At 38.6% G+C, this 21,110-nt stretch overlaps 1 protein-coding gene across 1 annotated transcript in view; it reads right to left on the minus strand.

Annotated features, from left to right (window-relative positions):
* The window catches only part of CNTN1 (contactin 1), a gene marked incomplete at its 5' end in the record, with an annotated part of 143,240 nt that overhangs the window by 38,718 nt on the left and 83,412 nt on the right, over positions 1-21,110 (minus strand). Inside the window, 6 exon segments of the mRNA XM_084266510.1 lie at positions 4,350-4,508; positions 7,611-7,731; positions 15,260-15,435; positions 18,000-18,127; positions 18,602-18,752; positions 20,299-20,416. Coding sequence (XP_084122636.1) covers positions 4,350-4,508; positions 7,611-7,731; positions 15,260-15,435; positions 18,000-18,127; positions 18,602-18,752; positions 20,299-20,416 — 853 coding nt within the window.

The following is a 21,110-nucleotide window of genomic DNA, read 5'->3' on the forward strand; positions in this document are numbered from 1 at the left end:
CTTTACCATAAGAGAAACGTGTAACTCATGACTCTTTTGTCTGCAACTCACAGACAATAGGGGTTGTTTCTACAGCTGTCTGCAGTTAGAGAGAGACAGAGTTTCACTTGTGTGGGCCAAGAGCTGTTTGTCAAATTAGAAACTTGGGTTCAGAGGCAGATGAGAAATGAGATATTCTGCACATGAAAGGCAGTTTTGAGTTAAAATATGAATGGAGTTAAAATATGAATGCAATGGCTGGAAAAAAAAAAAGGCATGGCAGTGTAAGCACTGTATGGTGACAAAACTTTTCTCTCCATAATGATCATTACATTTTTCATTCCCAAGTAAGGCCCTGAAGGAGAAAAACACATTACATTTTCTTTCCACCTGGCCACTACTATCCCTCATCCTTACTCAGATTATTTTTCTGTCCAATCAGTGAAGCCATTGCAAACCTCCTATGACATCCAAGCCATGATAGAAATATGTCATTCTTTTTCCTGGGCTACTTTCAATCTCTTAATTTAATTTTATTGTGCCAAAAATTCCCAGAATAATTATGAATAATCAATACAATGAAAATCTGATCCCCTTAACTGGAAAGAGCTACAGAAATGTAAACAACTTCTTGCATAACCCATTCATACTTATTTCCATACCGTGAATTAGAATACACTTCTTTCATAAAACACACTTGGTATTATGCAACTTGAGATGAATGATTTGGTTTGGGAATAATGATAGTAGCAACAGTAACAATAATATTTCCAAAGTGCAATGCCAAAGTATATTGTTTTGTTCCACACATTGAAAATTAGCAGCATTAAATGCTAGCCTAAATGCTGATGAGAGATCAATTTGGACTTTTCATCATGGTTCTTTAATATGAAAGTGAACGCTGAGCCAAATTGGAAGGAGCCCAGAAATTAAGTAAAAGCTTGCAGCAGTGATAGTTATGGTTACTGTTTTTTGTAACCTATTTTTGAGGTAATCACCTATTAATCAAATTACTCAGTGTGGTTCAAATGAAAAGGCAATGATTTTGAAAAGTTTATGTCAACTTTTTAGAAATGAGTAATGTATATCTTTTGACTAGCTTCTTAAAAAAGGAATCCATGAATATAGATTCCTCTGTGTCCAACCCAAGATGTGAAACCCACTCAGCTTGCCAAAGGGTAAGTTTCCAAGTCTGAGTGTGTGTGTCAGTGACGATCTCATTAATTCTGTGAAGTGCAAGAACTTTGGAGGTGCAGAGCAGTGCATCCCATCATGCCTATAACACTGTAAACAGGAAATCTTCCTGTCAAGTGAAATTGGGTTCAAATGTCTGCTCTCAACAAGACACAGAGAAGATCTGAGCCCAACACCTGAATCTCCAACACACATTTCTAGTGCTAGTAACACACAAGACAAAAGGAAACAGCATCAGAGCTGCCACCCTCTGTTTAAAAATTCTTCCTGTATTGTCCTATAACCCTGTTTCTTCCCAACTCATTTTTTCTTTCAAACTAAAAAGTAAATTACTGGGAAATAAAATATAATTTATCCTGAAAAAAGCAGAGGTTGATCTAAAGGGTCCTCCCTCCTCTTTGTATTGTTGCTGAAGCAAATCATCAGCTATTTGAACAGCTCTAAATTCTACACTGAATGTTTTTTTAAAGGGCACAGGGATCTATTTTACAGAAACTATTAAATATATAGAAAAGATAGGAAGGGACTGGGAAACCTAGTTTTATTTTCCAAGCTACATTAACATACTTGGCTGGCTGTTGGAGGTAATTATATGCAACAGAGCTACACATGCTACATATTTTAGTAGTATTATTTAAGGCACTAGGACTAGTACTTTTAAGATTTTACTCTTAAAATTTAATAGAGATTTTTCAGGTCAATGTGTCAAGATCCATTTCTTGGATATCTCTCTCTGTAGTTTCAAAGGAAAAACTTAAATAAAGGACAATAGCTGCAACTTTTGTATTTTTAGTATTTAGATCTGTTTATCTACCCGAGGGTATTCATCTATCCAAGGGTATTGAGAGGGCTGGCAGATGTGCTTGGCAAACCCCTTTCCATGATCTACTAGGAATCCTGTCGGACTGGGGAAGTTCCACTTGACTGGAGGCTGGCAGATGTTACGCCCATATACAAGAAAGGTCTGAGGGAGAATCCAGGGAACTACAGGACTGTCAGTCTGACCTCAGTCCTGGGGAAGATCCTGGAGAGGATCAACTCGGGAGCTATTGTGTAGCACACATGTGATGGCCAGGGGATCAGGCCCTGTCAACATGGGTTTACAAAAGGTAGATCCTGTCAAACTAACCTGATCACCTTCTATGACCAGGCGGCCCACTTACTGGACGAGGGGAAGGCTGTGGATGTGGTCTACCACCACAGTAGTAGAGGTAAAGAAGAGGTAAAGGCTTCAGCAAAGCCTTTGACATGGTTTCTCACAGCATTCTGACTGAGAAACTGGCTGCCACTGGCCTGGACAGGTGGACCCTCAGCTGGGTTAAAAACTGGCTGGGTGGATGGTCCCAAAGGGTGGTGGTGAATGGAACCAAATCCAGCTGGAGGCTGGTCATGAGTGGCGTCCCCCAGGGCTCAGTATTGGGTCAAGTTTTGTTCAACGTCTTTACCAATTACCTCATCAAAGGGATTGAATGCTCCCTCAGTAAATTTGCAGATGACACAAAGCTAGGAGGAAGTATTGATCTGCCTGAGGGTAGGGAGGCTCTTCAGAGGGATCTGAACAGACTGGACTGATGGGCTGAGACCAATGGGATGAGGTATAACAATGCCAAGTGTAGAGTGCTGCACGTGGGATATAACAACCCTGTGCAGTGCAACAGGCTTGGGGGAGACTGGCTGGAGAGCTGTCAGGCAGAGAAGGAGCTGGGGGTGCTGGTTGACTGCAAGCTGAATATGAGCCAGCAGTGTACCCAGGTGGCCAGGAAAGCCAAAGGCATCCTGGCTTGTACCAAAAATAGTGTGGCCAGTAGTTCTAGGGAGGTGATTGTTCCCCTGTACTCGGCATTGGTGAGGCCACCCCTTGAGTACTGTGTGCAGTTCTGGGCTCCTCACCATAAGAAGGACATTGAGGTCCTTGAGTGTGTCCAGAGAAGGGCAATGAGGTTGGTGAAGGGGCTAGAGGGTAAATCATATGAGGAGCAGCTGAGGGAGCTGGGGATGTTTAGCCTGGAGAAGAGGAGGCTGAAGGAAGACCTTATCACCACCTACAACTAGCTGAAAGGAGGTTGTAGAGAGGAGGGCGATGGTCTCTTCAGCCAGGTGACAGGAGATAGGACAAGGAGAAATTGCACAAAGCTGCACCAAGGCAGGTTCAGATTAGATGTTAGAAAAAATTTTTTCACTGAAAGAGTTGTCAGGGCCAGGAACAGGCTGCCCAGGGAAGTGTTTGAGTCACTATCCCTAGGTGTGTTTAAAAAAAGGGTAGATCAGGTACTTAGGGATATGGTTTAGCATAGGACAGGAACAGTTGGACTGGAACAGTTGGACTGCCTATCTGTGTAATGTGAGATAGGGAGCTGCTTTGGCAGGGGGGTTGGACCTGATGATCTCTTGAGGTCCCTTCCAACCCCTAAGATTCTGTGATTCTGTGATTCTGTGGAGTATCTTAAAGGTTTTTCCAACCTAGTGATTCTGTGATTCTGTATATGATGACCTAATTCCACAGAAAAGCACCACATTTATTACAGTGCCATAATGAATCATTTTGATAGGACAGTCCTGTATAGCTTGTGGCAACTTTATCCTTCATAAAGCATTCAAAGTTTCTACTAGTTTAAAAATATTTTCATTATTTATTCATTTATGTTAAAACTTGCAAAGAGATAGCAGTATGCCCTGTGTTCAGGTAGGTGTCTCCTCAACTGCAATTATGTGGCACAATGATGACATCCAGTGGTTAGAAGGATAATCTTTGCTATGTTTTCTCTAGGAGTGCCAATTTTAACACAACTGGAACTTAATCTGGTCCTAGGAAACATCAGACAATTAAAGAAATTAAGACTCCCATTTGTCATCCAAATTAAACTGTAAAAAACATTTTTATGTCTCTAGTACTTGATGTAGAATGTTTCACAGAACAAGGAAAGAAGTGAAAACCAGATAAAAACTCTCGCCCGTCCTTTCCCTATTTCTTAATATTCAGTTCAGGCCCTCCAAGTGCAGGGAACAAACTTGTTGGCAGCACACTGACGGGATGGTACCAGCTCCCAAAAATTGTAGCAGACATTAAAAGCATCCCTGGATTCCTTTTATTGTGACTGTTTTCTGATTAGGCAGGCTTTCTAACAATTACACAGTTTAAAACGTGTTGACTTTATTACTTCTGGCATTGCTCTTACCTGTTTTGGCATCTTTCCACTCTTCAGACAGAAAAGTTTTTGACTGGATAGTGTACTTAGAAATAGGGCTATGATTGTCCGTCCCACGACTCCAAGTAAGTGCTACAGCTGTATCTCTAATTTCTTCTACTCTTATTCCTCCAGGAGGGCCGGGGGGACCTGAGAGGAAAAAAATAAAAAAGTTAGTTCAATTCACAAATTAGATATTCTCAAAAGGAAAGGCCACTAGCCTTACTACTTGTCTGTATAAAATACAAGGCTTTCAAATCTCCATTTCCACTGAAGAAGAGATTGAAAATGTATATGTACCTTTTAATACCATACAGAGCGATTCGTAGGATAAATGCTCTTGCATCTAACAGTTACCAAATGAAGCTTCTGTGACTCCTGGGGATATTTTTTTAGGTTTTCTTAAGTTAAAAAATGCTACTTTGAAAATGTTGCTGCTCTTTTGGCTTTTTTTCCAAAACAACGAACTCAGAGTAAGAAAAAATACACAAAATCTTTCTTCCTAAATCCCACCTAATGATGACCTTGTTGTTGACAGCCCCACCTTTAATCTTCACTTCTGCTTGTGCCATGTTTGCCCTGACTGCAGTTTATATGGAAAATCTTGTAACATCTGTGGGAGAAAAATCATACCTATATTGTTTCTATAGACCTCTTCACACTTCTCTTGGCCTTCATATTACTCCAATGTGGTAAACCCATCATCAGATTCAAACTTCCTACAGACTAATAAAACTCTAGTGAAAGCAGAACTAAACAATGTTTCTCTACAGTTCAACAAAAGCCTTCCCACAAGAATTTCAAGAAGCCATGCCAAAATGTGGAATCCACTACACCCTCTGATCTAAAAGCAGAAATCAAACAACATCTGTGCATTAGAATAACCCCACAAAGATCACCACCAAGGAACAGAAGCACCAAGCTGTGAAAGGGAAAACATTTTTCACAAAACAGCCACTCCACATCTATCTGTCAGTCCTGATCATCAAGCATTTTAATTTTCTTCAAAAGACAATAGTAAGAGCAGACTAAGCCTGCTTAGTGACTGCTTGCATTTTTCTAAATGCTTGATTTAAATTTTGAATTCTTCTTCTAATTTCTCCTACTCCTGCACCTCTACTTTGTGTGGGTAACATTTTTATTATTGCTGTGCTGTGCCTTGGTCCCCAGAAGAGAGGCTAAAAAGGGCAGATCAATGCACAGGTGATTTTTTTCATAGACTAGAAAGCCAAGAAGAGAGTACTGCAGGCACATTAATATGTAAGTATAGGAATCTTCATCTGTAAAAGACACCAAGATGTTCAGCAAGCTGTGCTAAAAAATGGCAAGCTTACAGTAATTTGGATACTCTAAGATCACCCAGGACAGGGGGGTTGGACGAGATGATCTTTCACGGTCCCTTCTAACCCCTAACACTCTGTGATTCTCTGTAGACAGACAAAATATCTTCCTGTGCCTGCATGAACAGTGACTATCCGTTACTGCTTCATTGATGAGATGCTTTGGAACCTAGCGTTGTGTCCTGGTTTCAGCTAGGATAGAGTTAATTTTCTTTCTAGAAGCTAGAGGAATGCAGTGTTTGGGAGTTAGGGTGAGAGCAGTGCTGATGCCACACTGATGTTTTAGTTTTGGCCAAGCAGTCAAGGACTTGTCAGTTGTTTATATTGCCCTGCTATCAAGAAGGAAGGGGCAGGGGGCAAGGGCACCCAGAAAGCTGGGAGGGGACACAGCTGTGACAGGTGACCCAAAGTGGCTAAAGAGGGTGTTCCATGCCAATTACATCATGCTCAGAATAAAGGGTGGCTGCTGGGGGGAGGAGTGTATGGCTTCAGGACACACAGTTTTTGGGGACGGTCTGGATTCAGGACAGCCTGAAACTGTATGGCCTGTATGGCCTGAGCTGTGTGGTTCAGTGAGAAACTGCATTTGTGTACCACTAGTTTTGTATATTTTGCTATAAAGTCCTGTTGTTGTTATATGTCTTTCTCTGCTGTGCCAGTAAACTGTCCTTATCACAACCCATGAGGGGCAAAACCATGACACTTTATGTACTCTTTCTATCAACACAGTGAAACTATAATCTTGCTGTTGTCATATTTAGATATTTAACCTTGCTCCTTCAAGATGCTCAGTCTTCCATTGACAAAAAATGGTACTAAGAACTACTCAGAGATGAGAGAACTGTCTTCATTGTATTAAAAACCAAATGTTGTGCATAAAATGGATTCTAATTTCTTCCACATCATCTTAGAGCAATGATTCTAATTACTGGGTTGGAAGGAGAATCAGAAGCTTGGTAAGGTGCCTTGTCTCCCTTTTCATTTTTAAAGGGAATTGCTTACATAATACTAAAGCATACGAACAGACCCTTCTCTTTTTCTTTGCAGAGGTATTCTGCAGTTTCACCACTTACCATATTTGCTTTGACATTTCATCCAAAACTGATGACATTTCACTAGCTGTTAATACCCAGCAAAAAATTAAATTCAGAAATATTCGAGTTCACAACATCATCAGATTCAGAATCAAGACACAAACTATACTTCAGCTGCTATAGAGCTCCACAGTATAACTGAAAGGTGGGACAAAACATGACAGCAATGCAGCTCCAAGTACAAGTTATGTCTGCTTTGAATTGTCAGCATTACATAGCATTAGCACTTCAGAACATCTACCTGGAGGCCCAAAGCAGAGTAAAATGCCCAAAGGACATGAATTAAATGCTATTGAAACCACTATGAGCAAGCCCAGTATTCTGAGACCACAGTGACATGTAACAGACATGAATTAGCTAGCAACGGCATTATAACCTTAACCCCAAATGTCCTGGTTTCTGTCATCTGAAAACTAGGAATCCTTTTAATGTAGGACTAGTATTATACATAATAATCTAATCCATAAAGCTTGATGACAAAACAGAAGTATATTCTTAAAAATGTTATACAATGAATACATTGAAAAGATACTTGAAGTCTATTTTTAATAATGAATGCCAAATTAAATTGTCTAAAAATTACTGTAACATAAAGAACATGCCCAAAGATTTTTTATTGAAAGAAAAATGCTCAGTTAGACCACTAAATGTCTGGAAAAGAATCAGTACCCTGAGTAGACTTTAAGGACTTTGCACATTCATGCACTTCTTTTATTTTCTGTCATTTCTTGATGAGAAACAAAATACCCCAAGCAACTAGGAACACTCTGCTTATCTAGATGGAAACCAACATTTCTGTTTTCCCTGGAGAACCTTACCTCTTACCACAAGGTCGGCTGAGGCTGAGGAGTTGTCCACAATCGTCTGGGCGGTGCACGTGTACCTGCCCGCATGCCGCAGCTGGACGTTTTTGATGAGCAGCTCACCGTTGGATTTAATCTGTCACAGAAACAGCACCTTGTGAAGCTGGTAAACATCCCTGCATGGCTCTGTGATACCTGTCTATACATCGCTCCCGACTGATTATAGGGTGGTTGCTACCTCCAAAAAGCAAGTGCTTACTTTAAGAAACATCTCCAAAATCTCTCTGATTGCTTTTGTGGAAGTAAAAACGTTATAAAATCTTAACAGATGGATTTATACTGCACTACAGCAAGAGTGGCAAAATTCAGATCTCCTAACTCACTGCAGTTTGCCCAGAAATGTGATTTCTTTTATTCTATTTTTAAACAAGCACTGAGATAACTATGTGCGATCCTGAAACCTTCAAATGCAGCAACAAGAGGAATTCAGATGCAAAATTGTGTATAAAAAAAGAAATTGCTGAATATTTAGGTGAAGAACTCATGTCAGCATCGTGGAATATTCTACAGAACAGTAAAAAACTTCAATATAATCTCAAACATTACGGGCTGTCACTGCATTTAGACTTTCTGAAGAAATTAAATAAAGTCATGTCATCCAGTTTATGTTTCCTGATTGAAAAGGAGGGGGGGAAAAAGTAAGGTTAAATCTTTTCCAAATGTTCTGAAACTAGAATGCCAGTTTAGAGCCTATGTTTAAGGGAGATTAAAATAGCCAGATAGAAACTATCCTTTTCCTTTCCAAACTCCAGTGAGGATTCTGGATGCCAGCTTCAAATTCTGCCAGCATAAAATTTCAGCACTAACTGAAATATGTTGATACCTTTTTTTTTGGTCCAACATAAGAATTCACATCTTTAAGAAATTACTGAGGTATAGCATTGATTGGATAAAAGGAGAATCAAGCACACATTAAAGGAACTGCTTAATTTTGGTTAGCAAGACTTCAGCTGATTACCTCACAGGGCCAGTGAGAAATGCAGGTTACACTGCACCTTTTCTATTTTTCAGAGACACAACTGCTGTTAGCAATGATCACACAGATTAGTTGGGTCAGTGAGCAACCCAGTTTTCTTGATATCTATCCTTCTGAACATTTCTCTTTTGGTTATTATTAAATTATTTCCATGCATAAACACATGCACATTCACACTTTCCTCTCCAGACTAATACAACAGGGTTTTCCATTTAACTTGTAGGATGCAGAGATGAGGTGAGTCTGGGACAGTGGCATTTCTGTGCAGGTGCCCCCCCAGTTTACTCATGAGAACTCCATGGGAACTGCCATTGAGGACAGCATCCTTTAAAAATCTGTGGGGATTACTGCAGAATTGAACACTGTCTGGCTGTGACTAGCCACATGTTGAATCTTCTTTGCCTAGAGTCAATGGCTTTCAGGAATAAAAATCAGTGGGAGTGTCAGTACTTCTACAGGAGCAGAAGGCAGCTGCCTGCTCCTCTGGTCTCCAAAAGATTACAAAGAAGCTGCAGAAGTTCAAACTCCTTCAGTTTTCCATTCTTGTTTGTTGGGTTTTTTTCTTTTCGTTCTTACTGATTTTGGTTTTAATAAAAGAGGCAAATAGTTCTCTATTTGAGTGCTGTGTATAATAATAAACCTTTGGTTTATTAACACTAAATGTCATCCTAGAAATGACCACGCTGCCTGTGAATCTGATCACTGCTTGCACCTCCACCTGCAAATAAATGCAAGCAAAGGCTGAGCAAAGCAATAAGGTTTAGAAAAACCTAGAACTCTTGTAATTGTATTATTACATCAATAATAAATGATTACAAATTCTTAATAGTCTTATTACTCGCTAATTCCTACGTCAGCACTTTAATTAACATACTTTATAAGAATTATTAATTATACGCCCATATATTTGCTCTAACATAAATTTCCTATGGGAATTAAAATGTAAATTATGACAAAGTGATTGGAAAACATAATGTAATTTAAAAAATCAACAATCCACAGATACGGTTATATATCTTGTTGGTTCAGAAGCTCTCCTGCAGCAAGATTTTATGCAGTTGGTGACGAAGGTTTCCATCCCTAGGAAGAAGCCTAAGTTCTTGGTGGTAAAAGAAGAGCTTACAAAGCAAGTAAAGAGCATGGGCATCAGCAAATTCTGTCCACAAATTAGATATGAATGCACTGTATGCTTTCATTCAAAAACCTCAGCTTGGCTAACTTTAAAATGCCTTCCTCAACTCAGAGAAAACTGAATCACAGACTGGAAATAGTGATAGCAGCACTCAGGGATGTTCCAAGGGTATCTGTGGTTCACCACTCCGCTATTTACCAAGTTTCAACCACAGACTTTCATCAGACGAGCCCTATATTTGTGTTTTAACAGCAATGTCAAAAATAGAATTGTAGGACCTATTTCTGAGATTCATTGTTCTCTTTTGACTTTCACCTTTGTCAGTGCACTAAATTGCTGAAAGCCACCAGAATGCCAGCAGTAGAGGATCTGCTATGTGGTAGATATAAGCAGAATAGATAATCCAACAGCGGTTGATTAATGTTAATGTAAATGTGATTATAGCTGTTTTCCTGATATCAAGATAGGAAATGACATGGGGACACCACCACCAGTGCAGCTCAACTGTCTCAATCCTGTTCACAGGAGAGCTTATCTCACTTTGATTTATAAGGCACGTCTGGCATTAAAGTTACGGGTAAATAAAAAACCCAGCAGGATAATGATGACAGAGTCATTCCCACTAAAGAATCTCTTCCTTCAGTGAACTATATTTATATGTAAAGGAAGTACAGTGCTAATTCTAACCCTGAAATGTGGACTGGGAAATATTTCCAACAAATATATTATTCTTCTCCATTCAGCATACCACTGAAAATGCCTGAGGACGCTGTGCTTTGTACCATCATCCCTGTGGTAGTACAGCCCGTTACTTCGTTTCCAACTGCAGAAGAAGCCTAGGTACTTCTTTATTTATACTCATGGCTCACTAATTTATGGGTGATGATTAAAACTCCCAATACACTACAAACCAGACTTCTCTGAGTAGTGCTCACATCTGGCTTTCTCAGCTCCTGCTACTTAACTAGGGTTAATAGATGACTTTGGTACTTTGTGAAGTCTCACAAACACATAAAGTTACCGTCAATTGATGTGGTGTTTCTTTTAATGCTAGCAATGAAGTTGTCATATTTTGATCCTCTTGACAGAATACACTTCTTTGTGCTACAAATAGAACTGTGGATTAATAGTAGGTTTCTGTCAGAGCTAACTGCGTGTTGACCTAACCCTCAGCTTTATGTCTACTGCTTTCCTTCCCCTCCTTGCTCTTAACCACTGACTCCATCCATTTCATTCCATGCTCATTATGTTACTATTAGGCTCTAGCCTCTAAATTCTACCTCAAACCTAGCCAAAATATGTGACTTCTAGCTCACTCATGTCTGAAGCATCTCCCTATTACATCAAGGAGCTGGAAGCAATGTATGGAGGCACTGCCTTTGGAAAGTCCAGTGACTCTTTTTCAGTAAGAGCCGTACCTCCACTGATTTGGTTGGTCATGCTTCATGATCATCTGCCCCCTCAATATATTCAACAAAATGTTCTGAATTTTCAGTGAACTTCACAGCATTATAAGCTCACTATAATGCTGTCTCCCAGATACTGCTCCAATCAATACACTGACTACAACAGGTTCCTGAGGGCCTTATTCAGTATTTTTAATAATTGATGGATGGAAACTCCATAGCATCTCCAGGCAACCTGTTCCAAAGTCTGACTGCCTTCACAATGAAGAAGTTTTCCTTATATTTAACTGGAATTTCCTCCTTTTTCAGCTGCTGCCCATCACCTCTTGTCCACTCACTGGGTGCTAATGAAAAGAGTCTGTCTCCATCTTCCTTAGTCCCCTCTCTCCAGGTATTCATAGAAGTAGACAAGATCCTCCTGAAATTTCTCTTCCAGAGGCTAAATAATTCCAGATTCATTGGGCTCTCCTAATACATGTGAGGCTTCAAACCATCAAGCATCTTAATTGTGTCACTGAGAAATTCAGCAGAGGGCTGTGGGGCATGCATCTTTGATTCCTCTTCATTTACAACAGGGACAGAATAACCGCTTTCTACTTTTAAGTATTTTAGAATGCAAGATGTAAAAACTTACTTAAGAAGCAATAGAAACCAATCTTTGACGTGCAAATTTAAGAGAATTCCAAAATTCTCACAATTTTGGTCTTGGTCACACCAATTGTGCTCCTACCATTTTGGAATTCTGTCTTTTTGCTGGCTTTATTTTGGTTTTGCAGAGGAGAGAGGAACTCAGTGTCTTCAGGGAGGTTCTATGGAATTTTTTTTGTTTTGATAAAATTTGATCAAAAAAAACCATGAAGCCTTGAAGTTATCTGATAAAAAATAAGGATAATACCTTCTGTGGGATGTAAAAATCATGCTAGATGCCAGGAAGAGAATATTGTATAAACCACTTCAGTAAGGGACTTCAAATGATCCATATATTATATGCTAGAATGATACATGCCTGAATTTTGGTAGGTGTGAAAGGGTCTCAGGTACCCAAATTTTTTATTATGTTCTGTTGATCATCTCCCTGCTAATATGAGAAAACCTGTGACTCCGCATGTATAAAAAATTAGTTACACATATTCACATATTAAAGAGATTTTTTTTTTGTAATAAAGGATATATTTATTTGGATAGTGTATATTTTAAACAATATATATGAAAAATAAGCTTTTCAGTCTTTAAATATACATGAGAAAGAAGCAGGTCCATAAATAACAAATGCCCAAACATTAGTTTTCCAGATGACTTGAAGTGCTGTATCTCTAGGGGACTTGAAAGGGTCTGTTAATGTTTAATTCCTCAATCAAATCATCAGAGGAACGACAATACATAAAGTCAAAACCAATCAATTTAATAGTAAGATATTGAAGACTCCATTTGACTCCTTGAAAACTAGCCAATTAATGGATATATTTAATTCTAAATACCACTGTCACAGGAAAGCAAAGGAGCACTGACAAATATACTTTTGATAAATGAGGTTTTTGTACTAATATAATGCAAATTAGTTTTGCCTTCAGCAATAAGAGAGATACCAAAGTTTCCATTTAAAGAAATAAGACCTATGCAGGTATTTACATGAATTTCATTAGCATCCCATTATGTGTAAGTGACAACAATATTAGTATTATTTTGAGAACTGACATACTGTGGCTGTATCAAGTTTCAGGATGTTAATCTGCACTGTCACATACATTAACACTGGTATAGAGATGAAGATCCTTCATCGACAGGAAATTATGGCACAGAAAAGCGTGCACCACATATCCATTCATTTTTATATTCGTGATGGAATCCTTTTTTTTCCTTTCTGTTTGGGAAGGGTTATGTGGCAGCATGGGACCTTGCTGCTTCCAACCCAGCAGTTCGGGCTGCTGCTGCTGCAGAAGGCTCAGCAGCTCAGCCCTCTGCATTGGCGAGAGCCCGAGCGAAGCTGCCACCCAGTGCCTTCGGCTCGGAACTGCCGGCGTGGAAAGTAGTAGGCGGGAGGACAGCTCTGCCCACACAGGAGGGAGAAAACCCCTTAATGCAGTATCAGATAATGAATGAAACAGGAATATCAATAATGCATATACCTCCTAATTAAAACCTATATAAGCCTTTGTATTGGATTAGTGGATTTTTTAAAAAAATCTGCATTTGTGGTTACTTATATGCTGAATTGCCAAATAACTACAAATCACAATTCCAGCCTTCAAATGCAATCTTACTGCATTTGCATCACCCTCTGTCCTGGGTGAGGAACACTGAGATACCTATGGAAGAGGAACAGAGATTATCTGCACTCGCTTCGCATTTGAAAACCCAGAAATGAGGTTTAGGAATACAAAAAACCAAAAAGAAGCTGCCCCTGACAAAATAATTTATATCACTATATATCAAGTGAAAAAGGAACACAACGAATCAAGAAATATCCTACAGGAAGACAGAGTTGCACACTGACAAATAAATTAATTGATGTTTGGCTCTAACCTATTTAACTGTCTAAGTGAATTAGATTAGCCGCTCTTCAGAAACACACGAATGACAGATGGAGAAAGCTCAGGTTCCTTTCTTTTGCATTTCAAAGTCATTTTCCCCTTCCTTCCACACCAAAATCACTTCCTCCTTGATTTTCTGTTGCATGGAACACATTTCTTTGTGTGACTTCTGCCAGGTAGCAAAAAGCAATCAACTAAACAAAATTTCACAAAACCAGAGTTGTTTTTTTGCCTCTTCTACAGCAGTAAATTGAATGGGGCTTTATTCTCTAAGCTCGTATTGTGACTGACAATCAGACTCATTCCAGCCTTTATCTAAGAACAAAGTAATGCCTCTACAAGGAAATTCAAGCTTTTTCAAGGTACTCCATGCATTGATTAGTACCTAAACGTATATATAAACCTATCCACAGCATGCCTAATAGCCACATGCAGGAAACATTTTGAAAGACAACAGTGTACTCATGGAGACCTACATATTTTCTAATTCCTGAGGCAACACAAAATACACCGCAAACTGCTTACTACCCTGCTACTGAGTTTGGACACAAACTTCAGTGAGATTTATTGCAAAAAGGGTCTTGTCTCCTCAGAGGTCTGTTTTGTTTCAAATCAGACTGAAATAGTTATGGTTAAAACATCTCACATGGTCTTGTATCTTGGTCCATGAAAAATGAGATAATATTGCCAGCCTAGGAAAAAGGATCTGCAGAAGGCCCTGTTGCATGGTACATCTTGGACACAGAGCTGAAACTGAACATGGCCCTTGGTGTTCTCAGACACTACAGGTACTATCAGACAACTTTTCTCTCCACATCCACAGTTCCTCTTAGGAACACAAACAAAGGGTATCTAACATTTGAGGATTTTTGTATCATTTAAATCCAGAACAACTGAATAAACATATACATTTGGGCAGCCACTCTGAGGATGTTGTTGAATATTAGGTAAAACAGTATGCGATTAGACAAAATGAGAAGGGATTTCTAATCAAGGTATTAATTTTGAACAAGCCCAGTAAAAGACTTTAAAAAGATAACCACAAATGTAAACATGAAAGATCTATGATTCTTCTTTCTGTGTGCCAAACCCAGTGTCTTTGTATTAACTTGTTTATCCTTCACACAAACTCTTCTTGCTCAGTGTTTACAGACTGTTTGACTCCTACCTACCATCTGGCCCGGTCTTATGCCAAATTCCAGAAATACTGATGAGAAAAACATGGGTAAGTAAAAGTGAATGCCTATGCACGCTTTTTGGAGGTAATTTGCACCCTGTTTATGATCAGGTTACCTACTTGCCAGCTGCATTCACTAATAATCCCAGTGGGATTAAGAAGTACTTAAATATGTCAATTTACACCTGATTTCAGGTATCTACCCATAAGTGTATCCATGTCTGTAAGGTGTCTAAATTGTTATTTTACTTTATGTTCTTAGCCTACTGCATGTTTCTAGATCTGAACCAACACAACAGAAAAAGTCAAACAGAAAAGACAGCTATTTACAATAAAGGAAACTAGGCTTTCAAGTGTTAAATAAGGATCTGTAGTATCTTACCATAACATTCCTTTCATAATGTTCGTGCTCTTTCTCAAAATCTATTACAAAGCCATTTAGAGACCAAATAAATGTCAGGTCTAACGTGGGATCATGGGATGCAATGCACTGCATGGTAGCATTCTCTCCAACAGTGACGTCAACATTCAACGGAGCTAAAGTAATCCTTGTAGCTTCTGTGAAGTTAACAGCAAACATGGAAAATTCCAATAAACAAGTGTTTATTCAAGTGTAAGCTCAGCTCCATAACTGTTTGATTATACATTAAATTCCTTCCTCAAACTCTAGTTTACATGTTATTCATGCAGCTACATTTCAAAGGACCGAACTAAAGAGAACAAAGGAACCCTTTTACAACCGACCTGACTACCTTCTAGTTGGCTGTCCTTTGAAAATGGCTGTGCTTCAGTCTCTGAATCACATTACTGACTAAAGCTATTTTTATTCACTGACTATATCTCAGGTAGAAAGAAGACAGATGATGAATCTTATGTGACTTGTGTTGCATTTTTTTCTGTTTTAATTGTAATCACAGATTCACATATTTCTTATGTTTTAAAACCCATCTCTTTCAAAAATGGAAAGTTTTACTCAGTTGTCAGGCTGAGTCAGATTTCCATTAAAGCAGGGATTGAGATCTTACTTTATCTACTGAGAAACAACATAATGGATGCATAACAAACTATGCAAATAGCTACATGTTGAAAGGGTGTTAAAATAACACAACAAAAGGAAGAAAGTTGTATATACCCCAGCAAGGTCTCTTATTATTACAGCAACAACAGCAAAATGGCAGAAATTTCATACTTGTTGGAGTACATGCATCACTAGCCACACTGTTCTGGAAGGGACCTGTTCGTTTTCTTTCAATTATTATCATAAACCAAAAAGCCATAGGGTATCTTCCTCATGACATGACATGTAGTATCTTTCCCACCAATGTGAGTGGGGGTAGGGTACCAAAACCTGGAAGACAATAGCCATAACAAAAGAACTAACGCTACTAGTTAGCAGTAGCTAACCCCAAAGAGCACACTATACCTCACAGAACAGCAAAAAATCCTCAATAAACTTAACCTTTCTTGTCAATCAGCCTTAGAGAGAAACCTTCCCCTGGTGCTACACTAGTAACCTAAAACCTGCTTAATACTGAGACTACAAGGATAGCACATCTAACAGCTTTTGCAGAACGGAGCATCTCATGGTGTGCTGGAGTAACCCATTAACATATGATCTCTGAAGTTTTAGCTGTGGACACATGCTTGGGACACCTGCTTCATTCTAGCATTGTGCCTGTACATTCAGCATTTGGTCCCACCATCAGTGATTTTCTAGATGTTTAGATAAAGAACCCTACCAATCTGTTGTTGAAAGAGTGGTCCAGTGGCAGTGAACAAAGTGCATGTGGGAAAAAATACCACACACAGACAGTGTCTGTCAGCTTCCAATTTATCTTTTTCCTTTTCTGTAGTTAGGTACAATGTCTGAGAAATTTTATGTGCCACACATTTTGCCTGGGAACACTGTTTCCAAAGCATTCTTCATCAATCCTCAATGCTGTCCACAATGTGAAAACAATTATGAACCATGTCACCTGACCCTTCTGTTTCTGTTGTGATGCAAGGAAGATGGCTCAATCTTTTGGTTTTCCTTTTTAGATCATTCAGAGCAGAAAATTGTCCAAAATGTTAAAGTTGTTTACACCTGGTTTATAAGGTTTATAAAGACATGGTTTCAATGTTTCACTGTGGGAATTTAGTCTGTAAAGTTTATTCCTAATTTTAGAAAGTGTGATATTACTATGAAGGGGATGGATATTTACTTACCTTTATTTATAACCTTTAAAAATAATTAAATGCCTGAGACTAATATTAAGGCATATAAAGCTGCTTAAGATGATAAAAAGTAGCTGCAAACATTAAACAAATCTTATTAATCAAAATAAACTCTTACAATTCATCTGGTACAATAAATTTGTTATAAATCAGCCAGAAAAATGCTTTCATGTGATCTGATGACACAGATTAATTCCTACATTAGTACGCCAATATTATGGCATTGAGCTGTCACATTCATCATGATTTCTGGAACAGACATTAAAAAAGTGTATTCGATAAGTGACTCATCTACAATTAGTGATACTTGACAGACGTAACTGCTCATGAATGCCATCTTTCCTGTTTGTATTTTACAGCTATTTATTTACTTGACATCTGATTTAAAACACACAATTAAGGATATCAGTATTCAGTTCGTAAATACTAATACCCCATAAAGAAAGGGAAATTAGTGTAATCATATGGATACATGCCCCTATCTCACAGATTTAATGCATGTTTCTTGAACTGCAAACCCCAAAGAAAAACTAAGGAAGGCCAGTAAGAGTCCCAAATCTGTGTTTGAGTTATGGCCCCAGAATCACATCCTAGCCAGAACACTAAGCTACAAAATTAAATGACTGCATTAAAATGTGACAATGCAATGATTAGATTTAATAATCTCTTATGGAAAAACCAAGCTTGAAAGAAATTGATATACCATCTCAGAACTGGCACAAACATACCTGTCTTCTACAGAGCAATATCCTTTAAAAGCATCAATTCATTGTTTAATGTTCAATTAAATTAGAAAGAAAAGATATAAAGTGGCTTGCAAAAGTAGGGCAATACCAGAACAAAAAGTAGTGCTTTTGAATTAAGGGACTGTACCTAAAACGAACAAACGCAATTTCTAGGTTTACCTGTCATTTCCAGAACACCAGTGCTATTAGCTTTTCCTCGGTTATTTTCTGCAAAACAGGTGTAGCGACCTTCATCCAACTTTGTGATATTGATAATTTCCAGACTCCCATCATCCCAGATACGTATGCTATTGAAAGCACAAAAAATACATCAAGAGAAATTGGGTTTTATATTAGAAAGACCTACCTTCAGTAGAATTGTAGGAAGTGAAAGAACAAACCACAAACATCTCTTGGAAGCTCTCATCTAGCCATAGGATTTATAAACACTCCTACAACAGTGAAAAATGTTTAAACAGACTGTGGCGTGATTAGGTGCCTCACATTGCTGAAGCAAGAGAGCCATTCCAATACTTTTCTTCCAGTTTTGTGATAAAGTTCAATACTGCAATGTGAACAGCACCGAACAGACTGGTTGAAGTCAAATACTCTGCTAGTTATTTGGATCCACACTGCTAGTAACATTTTGCTATATTTTTTTTCCTGAAGTTATGCATTCTCCTACCCCCAGTCTGAGAAAGCAAGAACTAGCCTACAGGACAAACAGAAACATAAGGCAGCATTTTTAAGACTCATGGTGTCGACTAACAGTCAATACTAACCGGCTCCCATTTACAAGCAATTCTGTTCCTTTGCTCCAGGAGAATTTTGGCTTAGGAGCAGCTTTAGGCTTGCATTCGATGATTACACGGCCCCCTTTAGCTGCCAGGATTTTCTTCTTCATAGGGTTCAGTTCAAAAGTAGGAGGTGAAGCTGAGAGCAAAAATTAACATGAGAAATTAACATGAGATCAGAGATTTTTCTGGAAAGTACGATTGGTTTGCAGCATGAAGTAAATAACAGAACTATTGAATTGTACACAATGTCCACTACTCAGACCATTGAGAAAAATGTCAATGGCACAGAGATGTGCTGAGAAGTAGATGATGATCTAAAAGAAACAAGAAAAATCTTTATGTAGTTCTATGGTGCATCCCTCTAGGTTTAATCTAAAAAGATCAAGGTCCACTGAAGTCTATCAAATGTTCCTCCCTTTCAAAGGCTTTATGATCAGTCATAATAAAATTTAGATTCCTGGAGAACAATATATGTATAAAGTTGCTCACTTGCCAATAGTTGGGTTTACTTTTAGTTGGGTTTAAACCCCCCCGAGACTTGAAGGTTGTGCCCTTCCTCCTCTGTGGAGTTTTCTGTTTGTCCGAGTGGCCTTTGGGACACCCTGGGATGTACAAGCATAATGAGACATGGCTGTTGCAAGCACCACACTAAAGTATCTGAGGTCAGACCTTTGCTTACTAATTTTCTCTTTATTTGTAAGCAAATAAAAGGAAAAATGCTTTTAATGATTTTGCATCTCGGCATACTGTCATTGTTAATCATGCCAGCACGTGTGTACACAGCTTGAGGAAATAGGGTTATGGGTTAATTACAGCAGTACAGAGAGCAGGTCTGGTAAGCATCCATGTCTTACCAACACTGAATTTTGGAAATGTCCATGCAAAAAGTGCTGGTATAAAATCCAGGCTGGTAGGAAGTACATAATAATGGAAGACTGATAAAGGATGAAGTATTTATTGTTGGTGTTGGGGAAGTTAAGAATAGTGTAGCTCTTGGTAAAGGCTGGAGGCAAGCACAAGATGGAAAGACGCGGGGTAGCTACTGCAGGGAAATCTCCTAGGGAAGTCATGTCATACTGCCAGTACACCTTCTCTAATGACATCAGTAGTAACGTCAGAAATTGCTTTAAGCCTGAGCAATCTGGATCTGAAGGTTAAACTTTCAACATGATGCTCCTTAGGAAAACACAATGAAGTAATAACTACACCCAGACATTGGTGGAATAGTGATGCTGCTCACAAACACTGCAGCTGGGCAAAAGAAAGAGTGAAGGAGAATGAAGAGGAAGAGCTTCAACAGCCTGGTGACCAACAACATGCTTTCTAAAAGATTTTGCCCCACCGGCTAGTGAGCACAGATGAGCAAAAGAGAAGCCTCTTCTCAAGAAGTTTTGCCAGGTTGAGAGGGTAGGCAGCAGCTCTAGAAGCCTCCTATGATTTCTGCACTACCAGTTCCTCTGAAGGGTAAGAGCAGCAAGCAAATATCAGAAATATTACAGCAAACATTTCCCATAAATTCTTCCCAAAACCCAGCTAGGGAGCTCAAATAAACTACACCTCAGCTAGACTGAGAGCTCTTAGTTTTATCCTCTCAGGAATCTCTTAACCAAACAATGTTTGCAAATACAACTGCTGTCTTACTCAAACACAAAGTAGGAAATAGAGTAAATAATGCCACTGACCCACAATCTTCAGTTCAGCATTTGCATAAATAATTCCATGCGTGTTTTCTGCTATGCACTGGTACATGCCGGCATCGTCAAAGGTCAGACTTTGAATTCTTAGTTCACCTTTCCGAAACTAAAACACAGAAACAATAAAACAATGAGAATATTCATATAAACTATGTACACTGAAGGATTCACACCTGGGTTTTTGTGGTTTTGTTTTTGGTTTTAGTGACAATGTTCACACAATATTCAAACACCAGCGAGATTTTATTTTATCCATGTTATATTTCAGACTCTGTGACAGTGTGTTCACCTTTCTTTAGATAAAGGTTCAGTGTCAATGGATGTTTTTCTGGAAAATTCATAGCTGTGTGGCACTAGATATAACTACTCTTCAGTCCACTGTTACCATACCAATGCAAACACTAATTCAGAAAAAACGAACAGGAAATGAAATGAATTTGATGCACATAAGCTGTGTTTGGCCATGCTCACTATTCAGCCTGTAACACTGTGTGTACATTTTTGACAACAGTGAAATGTCAAAGCAAGTCCCAGTGACGTAGGAGTGTTTCAGAAGATTCCTCTGGGAGGTAGTATAAGCTACCTTCATTACTTTTTATATTAAAACAAAGAAAATATTTTAAATGAAAATAAAGTACTTAGTCTATTTCTAAGAAAACTGTATAAAAATGCACGAAGTGTGGTATTTTGTAAACTACAAGTAGATGTCATTCCCTTTTTGAAAGATCATGTTAATAAATTCTGTTTTCGTGTGAAAATCAAGCTGAAAACCTGTAAGCCTTGTATAAAAGGCAATTGGA

This window comes from Gallinula chloropus (genome assembly GCF_964237585.1).
Source record: "Gallinula chloropus genome assembly, chromosome: 1".
Classification (NCBI taxonomy): domain Eukaryota; kingdom Metazoa; phylum Chordata; class Aves; order Gruiformes; family Rallidae; genus Gallinula; species Gallinula chloropus.